The 10,412-nt window shown below is 39.1% G+C and overlaps 1 protein-coding gene across 4 annotated transcripts in view; it reads right to left on the bottom strand.

The window, feature by feature from the left end:
• ATP11A (ATPase phospholipid transporting 11A) overlaps positions 1 to 10,412 on the bottom strand; it is a 305,123-nt gene that overhangs the window by 65,601 nt on the left and 229,110 nt on the right. For all 4 annotated transcript variants that reach the window (XM_019524853.1, XM_019524854.1, XM_019524855.1 and 1 more), the window contains 5 exons: positions 8,926 to 9,076; positions 7,460 to 7,657; positions 3,834 to 4,007; positions 577 to 740; positions 167 to 238 (listed from right to left, as the gene is read on the bottom strand). In XM_019524853.1, coding sequence (XP_019380398.1) covers positions 167 to 238; positions 577 to 740; positions 3,834 to 4,007; positions 7,460 to 7,657; positions 8,926 to 9,076 — 759 coding nt within the window. The remainder of the gene's footprint in view (positions 1 to 166; positions 239 to 576; positions 741 to 3,833; positions 4,008 to 7,459; positions 7,658 to 8,925; positions 9,077 to 10,412) is intronic.

Raw genomic sequence — 10,412 nt, 5'->3', positions numbered from 1 at the left:
TAAAATGAAAAGATCTTTATAAATATCAGTACTGCATTAACTTTTTCCATTAAATTCCTGTCATTTTTTTTAATTACACATGAACATGCCTTCAGGAAGAGAGATTTGTTGTATACAATTAAACATCCCTTCAGTTTCAGTTAGTTCATTTTCAACAAGCACTTACCTCTCAATGTCATTTTCTCGATTTAAAATTTCCATAAAGTTGTCCTTCAGCCTTAGATATGTGTAACCAAGCCTACAAAATTCAACATAAAATCTACTAGATTCTCTAAAATTATAAGTAATACACTGATAATATTGCAGTTTAGCAATTTCCAGGTCTTTAAAACTAACTTTTTTCTGAAATAGAAGCTACCTGTTTTTTATTTCATTCACAGCTAGAAAACACCACTATTACATATTGAGAAGACTAGAATCTTGACTGAACAATATAAGCATATGGTACTTTGCTGTTTTACATTTTCTGATAAAAATAAGTTTCTGCTTCAGTGATTTGTATTTCTATAAATCTAAGAAAACAAAAATATGAGAAAAAGCTTCAGAGACCTAACTAGTATCAATGTGAAATCAAACCTTTGTATTCCTTCCACTAAAGCAACTTCATCTGGTGATGAGGATATATATATACAAGGCCTTCTCGACAGCTGGCTTTTCTTTAGTCCATCTATGTTGTCATCATCTTTCACTTGAACAGTGTGACAAAGACAAAGAGCTCGGAAAAACAACTCCTCTCTCTCCTAATAAATAAAGAGAAAATTACAATTATGTATTATCATTTTAAATTCTTCTTCTAAAGGATGCTGTTTTAGAAAAAATTAAAACTATTCTCATTTGTGTTTGGTTTTATATAGTTATGAATGTGCATTATTAGGTGAGAAATTGGAACTAACAGCAGCTTCCAAACTAAGGTTTTGTGGTCAGGGTCAGGTGCTGTTCTAAATATCAAATTGGTCAGCATAAAAAAAACAGTAAGCAGCTTGGAAGAGGAAGGCAGACTTCTGCAGTAATTCCTGTATCAGAGATTTTTGGTTTGCTCAATGTAATCCTGCTTGGAACAAGAGAGGGAGGAGAAGAAAGATTTGCCCAGACTTTCAGGTAGATTGCTTGTGAAGGGTAAGCCTGCTGGGCAGCAATTCCCAATCTTTTCCCACAGCAACCCCACTTCTAGGGCCATGTTATGTCAGTTCCAGCCAATTCAGGAACCCATTTCTAGTTTGAGCCTGTCTGGTATAATTGACGGTGCACATGAACCCTTTCATTAAGTGCTGTAACCATATTTGGGGCTGAAATGCTAGAGTTTAGGAATCATTGTTGTCTGGAGTAGATAGGTTCCTGCAGAAAAATCTGGCTCCAGGAGAAAAAGGCCAAGTTTAAGATACATAAAACATACATTTGAAAAAAACAGAATTTAATTATGGAAAAATGGAGACTTGAATCTTGTGGCTGAAAAATATTCTTTGGTGCCTAGGTCTGATCTATCTTACTAGTATAAAGACAAAAGAACTATCATCCTGCTAAATTTTAAAGAAAGTAAAATTAAGTCTGTGGAATTCTTTAAAAGACACTATTTAATGTAATTATAGTATTGTTCAGCAGTACAGAAATATGATACTATACCAGACCAATGGGCCACCTAGCCACTATCGTGTCTCCAATAGTAACAATAATAAATTGTTAGAGGGACAGGATATGAACATGGCATATCTAGAGTGACCTAACCTTTATCATACTTTCCCTGGCATCCACCATCATTGATTTAGGGAAGTCAGGGGATACATCCATGACTGTTTTAACAGCTGTTAATTGACTGATCATCCATTAATTTGTCTAATCCTTTTTTGAACTTGGCTATTTTATCTTCTTTTACAACTTCCTGTGACAAATTCCACAAATTAATTACTTGCCAGGTAAAGAAGTATTTTCTCTTATTAGTTTTAAACTGGTCTTCTGCTTATTTCAATAGATGCCTCCTAGTATTAGTATTCTGGGACATGATGAATAACAACAGTTCCCTATTTACTTGGTCCACACCTTTCATGATTTAATAGACATTTATCATATCCGCCCTCAGCCTTCTCCTTTCCAAACTGAAGTCCTAGTCTTTTTTTTAGGCTCTCCTAGTAAGGCAGCTGCTCCATCTCGCTAATCATCTTGGTTGTTCTTCTTTGTACCTTTTCTAATTCCACTACATCCTACTTGAGATGCAGAAACCAGAACTGTACACAGTATTCAAGGTGTGAATACTGGCACATCACAGATTTATACAGCGGCCTGATGATGTTTTCCATTTTATTTTCAATCTCCTTTTTAATAATTCCCAACATTTTATTAGCTTTTTAGTCACTGCTGCACAGTGAGCTGATGTTTTAGAGAACCATCTACAATGAGTCCAAGGTCTTTGTCCTGAGTTAACAACTAGTTAGGAGCCCAGCTTCATGTATGTATAATTGAGGTTGTTCTTCTTTGTATGCATTACCTTGCAGTTGCTGACTTTGAAGATCATCTGCCACATTTTTGCCCACTGACTTATCTTTGAGAAATTTTTCTGCAGCTTGTCTCGACCAGCTTGGAATCTGACTACCTGGAATAATTTAGCATCATCCACCAACTTTGGAGATTTCACTGCGTACTCCCATTTCCAGGTCACCGATGAAAATGTTGAACAAAACTGGATGCAGCACAGAACTGACGTACAGGAGGGAAGGGTGGAACCAGCACTGGGATGGCCCCAGCAGCCTTACCTGGGGTCCTGGGGTCCATCTGGGGCTGCAGCAGTGGCGAATCTGCCACTTGGAGCCTGGCTAGCAGCTGGAGCATCACTCTGGCCAGCCAGGCTCTGGTTTTGAGTGGCGCACACTGTCTCTGAGTGTGCTGCTCCTCTTGTTTTTTGCATGGGTTTTTTTAACCTGTGGATATTCAGAGGTCAGCCTCCCCTCTGCCCCGGTGCTCCCTTACAGCAAAGAGAACAGCTCAATGTATGGTATGTGGCGCTGCAGACATGTCTGCAGCGCCACATACCGCACAGCTGTGCTCATCTGGACACAGCCAGGGGGGAAGTTGAGACTTACTGGGATAGAGACCAATTGCAGATCACTGCTCCCACCGCTTCTAAGCAAGGAGACATCGTCAGACATTCTCAGAGAGTAGCAAAGGCAGGTCTTTCCTTTTGAGTACAGCTTGGAAAACACATTGAAATAGTAACTGTTGGTCCTGGACATTTGGTTGAGTTCTGTAACCATACAGGTTATTGGCTATAAATAGCTGTGAGTTGCAACTTGTTCTTTAGCTATACTTCGTTGTATATGTCCCACATTCACAGCAGAATTGCTTCTGTAGTTTTGATCTGAAGAGAAAAACTATACAACTCACCTGCAAATCGTATCCTCAAGGATGAGAAACATAAGGATACAGAATGTCAAATAAACTATCCAAATGCCCATTTTACACCTGCTTAAGATATATAATTCAATATTTTCACCCGTTTCCCACTTTTAAATCAGGGGTTTTTTTGCCTTGTTTTCCTTGGCTGATTTAAAATGGAAACTGGTCAACTGTACAAAAATACAGGGATCAGCCAGGCAAAGTTTCCTATTCTGTTTTTTATTTAATAATGATATCTGACCATTTTAAAAGATGGATTCTGTTGAGAAATGCTTTATTATGCAAATAATACCTTAATCTAAATTAAGAGGGGGAAGTATATATGCTGTAATGTAATTCTTACAACAATATGAACAATCACAGAATATTATATTTATAGGATTTCTTTTATCAACCTTATTCAATTTTCATATTTCAAACCCCACCAAAACTTTAAAGGTGCATCATACTTTCCCACTTGCTCCTGGAGAAGAGTCAATCATATCAATGCCAGTACAATCATGGAGGATTTGCCCATTACAGATGACATGAGGTATATAAACATGCCCTTCAATGCAGCACTCTATGAATTCCATGTTGTTCTCAGTTAATGTTCCTGTTTTATCTGTGAAGACATATTCAACCTAAAAGGAAATATATTAACAAAAAGGGATTGGAATATGTTGCCCAGCCTTGAGAAAGCTGTTTGTCCCTAAATTAACATTTGGGTATGATTTTTTGCAAGACTAGTTGCTAGCTTTTGCCAAAGAAGAATTAAATAAAATAATTCAAAACCCTTGGGGTGTTAACTTCCATCAAAACTGGTTTACCCAAAAGTTGCTGGGATAACAGAGCTAAGTTTACCCAATAATAAGCATAATAAGCTTAATTTTCCTTACCATCCTCTTTTACCATGCTAAATGTCTCGCTTGCTACAATAAGCATTTCTTGAAAAATATGATATATGTCTATTTGTCAGTAGATTAATACTTTGTATTTATTTATGGACAGATTTTGAATTTTAGGTATAGGCAAACAAATTACAGCAAGTAAAAATGCGATGGGGACTTACTAAAAGTTTGCTACTTCACTGCAACTGTTGTGTGTCCTGTAAGGGTTAAGAGAAAGCTAAACCAAGTAGCTTATCACCCAGCGGATATGGAAAAATGTACATGCAAGCTAAAAAGGGGAGGGTGCTTACTGTTTGTGTCAGCTGCTGTAATGTAACTGTCCACATGCCCTCTTTCACCAAGCCTAAACCTAGCAACTATTTTTTAGGGGGCACCAATAAAGATTTTCTTGGCCGATACCAATAGCCGATTATTCACCAGGCATATTGGGTGATACCAATCTGTTAACAAATTTACAGTGGAGGGGGAGGTAACGGGCATGGGGGTGCAGATCGAGGCCCCCACAGTGAGGGAGGGACCCCCCAGGTTTGTGCACGGGGCAAGGACAGAGGCAGGCTGCCCACTGTGGGCTCTGGGCTCTCCGCTCTACTGCCTTTGCCCTGGCAGCTGCGCAGTGGCCACGCGTCCCCTGCCTGTTCAGTAGTGGGAGGCACAACGCCACCAGTGCTGGATGGGCAGGGCAGGCACAACCAGTGCACGGTTCCTGGGGCAAAGACAGCAGGACAGAGTTCCCCAATCCCACAGAGGGCAGCCCACCTGTCCTCACCTCATGCACAAACCTGGGGGGTTCCTCCCTCACTGTGGGGGCCTCAATCTGCGCCCCCCCCTCACGCCTCTTCCCTCCCCCTCCACAGACTTAACTGCCTGCCCAGCTGCATTTCTGGCATGTGTATGTTATGACCGTGCACATAAATGCAGTGTCCTGGGCTCCAGCCAGGAGGCACATTATATTTATTGGTACATTATTGGCTATACCATCCAAAAAATGCTGATAGCCAATAACATTAATTTTCCTTTTATCAGTGCCGATCCAATATGGCAATATTTCAATGCACCTCGATTTTTTCCCAGATTTTTTTTTACTGTTTGTTTCATCTTTCACAAAATCTTACAATTCAATATTTATACTGGCAGAAAGAAAACCTAGTAGTACACTATAAGCAGGGAGAACAGAGATACTAGACTATGAGGTCTGCTCCAAGATATTTTTTTTTTTTGTTTTCTCTTTAGAGGAACTGACAGTGGCTCTAGCAGATGCATCATTTTTATCAATTGCTATTATAATATTTTCAAAGTTGAAGTTAATATTAAGTGTATTAAATATAATAAATATAATAATAATTAATTTTTACCACTAGTCATCAAGAAAAAAGTTAAATTTTAACTCAATTGCTGGGTTTCTTCCTATTAATCTATCTAACAGCCACTGAATAAGTGAGAAGACCATATTTTTCCATGAGTGCGATTTCTTTTTTGCACCAAAAATAACTATACCCCTTCATTCCAGTTTATCTTCAAGATGACCTTTACAATATTATCCCAGTTCAAGTTCCTAGTATCAAATTATGAAATGAAATCTACTCTAATGAGAGAATATCAACCTGTAAATTTCTTTTATGTATAAAAGGAACATAAAGTAGAAATAGTACCCAGTACATAATAATTTGAGGCAATAAAATGTTTATGCTAGGATAAAACTGAGAGAAAATAAAAATGTCACAAATGGCAACAATGATACAAAAATCAAAGCTTTGGTTACACACAGAGTGAAGATTATATTACAAAGAATGTGCAAAAAAAAGTTAATTTCTTGTACAAGAATGGAGTTAGTTGTGAGGTATCTTCTCTTTGGAACCACTTTTAGTTTACATAATGTAAGTTTGGTTTAGCACAACAGAACATTTAGAATAGCTGATCCCCAAATTGTTACATGACACCTCGATTGCTAAAAATTGATGCATTCCCTTACTGATTTTTTAAAATTAATAATGTGGGAATTTTTTTTTAATAAACTGGTGTACCTTGCAGGCCCTGCAATTGCAGGTAGGCAATTTAATTAAATTAATACATTTAATTGCAGGTGGGCCATTAAAGATGCTATGGGATCTGATGTAGAAGCCCTACAATTGTGCTCCTTGCCATGCCACATGTGATTGTGGGATCTAGCATCAAATCCTATCACATGTTATTGCTAGTGTAGGGGGAGCTCGGGATTGGGATCTTGATCCGGGGATCCCCCAACAAAAGGCAAGTAGCAAGCTCCTGCAACTGGAAGCCATCAGCTAATCTGGACTCCCAGCCAGAGGGGAGCTGTCAGCTAATCTGGGCTACCAAGAGCTCCTGTGGCTGGGACCCCCATCCTCGGCACATGTTCAATTAATGGTGTGACAGGAACTAGCCACAAAGTTATTACATGTACTTTGTGTTATAACTTAGTGGTTTATTCATTGTTTTATCACACCATTAATTGCATTAACATGTGGCCATGTAACTACTTATGACATGATTAACTGGTTAACTGCATCTTAAGTGTAACATGTGCCAGAAACCACAGACTCTTTCCAAAATGAACCTACATATCTGCTTCCAAGTACCCATTCTGATAATACAGAATACAACAATTTCCTTTTTTGGGGGCAAACTCAAGACGGGAAATTTCCTGATGTGAGACGTGCCCAAACTAATGAGATTTAAACCAGGCAAAAACTGTCAGTACTGACACTGACAAATGCATACCCCTCAGCCTGCCAAGATGTGAAAGTGGAACATGTTGTTTGACAAAGACCCAAAACAAGAGATTATTCAGGAAACTGAAAATGCTGTGGGGATTACTGTCCATAGAATAAATAAAGCCTTCACTTCCATGATTCTGATTTAGTTTTCAACAATAAATGTGAAGAGACACAAATGCTATGTGGAACATTGTTAGCATAATGATAAAAATGAGTGATGTCCCCTTACACCAAGGTATGTGAGAGAAGTGTGCATTGGCTGGCTTCACAAAGTCTGGCGTCAAGCATCTCAAGTTGGACATCTAAAATTAATGAATGTATCTGAAATACAGGTCACACCTAAGAACAAATTTTGAAGTGACAATTGATTTTTAAAGCTAAAAATGCCCATAACTGACTATTAGAAACAGTTAATAAGTTTACCAGCAGTTAGAACTTGTATGACAAATTTACCTGCCCTAACTCTTCATTGAGGTCAGAAGTATTCACCAGAGGGCCTTCACCTGTGTCCTCATCAAACATTTCTTCATCCCACGTAAGGAAATAAGAACCAAGAAACTTCTGCATTTCCACAGTAACATACATGGATACAGGAATAATGTAGTTGAAAAGAACCATGAACGCAAGGAAGTCGGTAAATGCTCTAAGAAACTGCCAAAGAAATGAAACCAGAAGATGATTTTTCCTCACATATCAGCATAAATTTAAAAGTTAAAATACACATTTGCAAGATTATATACCTAATGCCTTACAAACAGTAAGTGAACCTATTTGTAGGAAAAATGTTCTTGGGTATTGATAGCATAAAATCCGCATTTTTCTATCACTGTAATTTTTCTTTCCATGCTTCTCTCTATAGTGAAGTCAATGTCTGGCACACTTTGTACATCCATTAGGATTATGACTTTACTACTAATGTAAAATGAGGAAGAAAGCTCTCTCTCTCAACATACTATAAGAATCTCCTTTACATGCACAGGCACAGAGCTCTCAGTTTCAGTTACATATAAATGTGTTAACAGTTCTAGAGGGTGTTGAATGAATGACAAAATATAAATTATGAAAACAAATAAAAATATAGCTAACAGAATATTCATCAGAAAAGGAAAACAAATAAATGTAAAAGCAGGGAAGTTTTACTGGTTTATGCAGGCTTCAAGTATTCCATGAACACCAGATAAGTTTCCCTTTCTTAACCTGAGGTATCAAAGTGTATGCATACATATTATGTTCATATGATTGCACAGATCTGTTTCTAAATGAATTACTACATGGTTATGTTCATCCGTCTATAAAAACCAACCAGAACAAATGGCGGAAATTCACAGAGGAATATACAGCATGGTATGCCCCAGTTCAACAATCCTCCCACATGGTCCATTTTTCTGTACAGACAGGTAAGACTGAAGAATTTCAGGATCATTTATTATTTCACTGATGATCATTTTAGTAGAGAAATGTAGCTGATAAATTTCATGCAGTGTACTTAGATTAGTCTGAAGTATCAAACTCCAGGTATTAGTTGAATTCCAATGTGGTATAAACAACTGAATTTTGTTTTGGTTCTTAAAAAAAAGGGGGAGCAGGGGGTAAGTGGAAGATGATGACAAAGCTTTTTGAGAAGAGATCAAGATGGGGCAAAGAAAGCCTTTTGCTTCAGAAAATGGGGGCAAAAAAAAGTGAGATGTTTTAAAATGAACCAGAAAAGTTTAAAATATTTATTAACTTTAATCATTAGGATTCTCATTTGTATTCTGACAGATTAATTTTAAAAATATGTATGCTCACTACATTTTTCCAAAATTTCTGTAGAAATTAGATGCACAATTCTGAAAAATGTTATAAATGATCTTGTTTTCTGGTGATTCTACTAACAAGCATTTCTCAAATGTTCTGCAAAAATAAGTTATTTTCCGTACCAGATTTCTTTTCCTTTCTGATTCTGTTTTCTGGTTATACCATGGTTCATCACGAAACGGATCACTCTGCCAGACATACTTCAAGGCTGTATTTATTAATGCTTTACTTATTAGAATACAGAGGTATACAATCAGGAATACATTCATTGATCTAAAAAAAAAATGTTTGTTCAATTAGAAGTTCAATAGCAAGTCAAGCCTATGTTTGCTAAAAAATCAGAAAAAACAGATTATATTTTCATTTTAAATAAATTTTATATGGTATTCTCCAGTGCTTAATCATCTTATTATAGTACTTCAGTAATACTACTGTTCTTCTCTTAAGTTTTACTGGAACAGATATTTTGTTTCAGTGATATTTTACTGTTGTAGTTACGTGAGTAAACAATAGTACAGATGGAGTTATACTAGAACAAGGCTGTTAATGTTTGGCAGGCTGGATATGGCTGGAGGTGAGTCATCTGGCCCACTGTCTTCTCCTAGGGCTGAAATGGAGGAGCAGGGGAAGAAGTCACCTGCTTATGGTGTTTTCATCACCACCAAATGTACTGCTCTGGTGGCCATGAGAATCATGAGCACTTGGCAACTCAAATGGCAACTGAGTGGCAGTGGCTGCAAGTAGCCACTAGGCTAGCACTTTCCCCAGCAGTAGGAAGGGACTCTGGCTGCAGCACAGTCTTTGCATTGTGGCAGTCAGCGCCCCAGTCAAAAGCTGGACCTCTGGCAGTGTTGGTGTCAAAGCAGGAAATATGAAACAATTTGATTTTCATACCCCTCTGCTAGAATAACAGTGTTTAATAGGCCTGTGCTAATAGGGAAGTATTCGATTCAGATTCTACCGATTCAGAGGACAGTGATTCGATTAGGTGATTCGAATCACTGTCCCCATTCAATTTGGTTGAATCAGAATTGGAGATTTGGCACTGATTTGGATTGGCTGGGGAGAGGCAGCCACAGCCAGGCGGTTGCAGGTTCTCCCGTGGCTCCTCCAGCTCTGCCTCTCCCTGGGCGGGGGGAGCTGCGGGAGAAGCCCCCATGGCTGCTCTGCCTGGCCCCATCCCCTACCTGGCCCCAGCCTCCCAGAACTTTAAAAAAAAAAAGCCTAGAACTCACTAGCTGCAGCAGCGGTGATCACTGATCAGGGCCTCTGAAGGCTCATGGCAGAGCCCCTCCCCTGTACAGTGTGGGGCACTGGGTGGCAGCGCAGCTCAGCAGGGCGCTATGCGCTGTCTGGGAGCTGGGGCCACTGGGACTGTGTGGTGCCCGGCTCTGGCTGATTGCTGATGCCACCCCTGCTCCCAGACAGTGCACTGCGCCCTGCTGAGCCACACACCACCTGCACAATGCGACAGCTGCTGTGTAGGTACCAGGCGGGAAGGGCGATCCCCACTACCCCGCGCTGCATGGGGGACTCTGCCACAAGCCCTCAAGGGTCCTGATCATTGCTGCCAGAGCCAGTGAGTGCAGGTCTTTTTTTTTTTTTTTTT

The sequence above is a fragment of the Gavialis gangeticus genome, unplaced genomic scaffold, assembly GCF_001723915.1.
Source record: "Gavialis gangeticus isolate Ggan-Ray unplaced genomic scaffold, GavGan_comp1, whole genome shotgun sequence".
NCBI classification, from domain to species: domain Eukaryota; kingdom Metazoa; phylum Chordata; order Crocodylia; family Gavialidae; genus Gavialis; species Gavialis gangeticus.
This window is presented reverse-complemented; position numbering and strand designations above follow the sequence as displayed.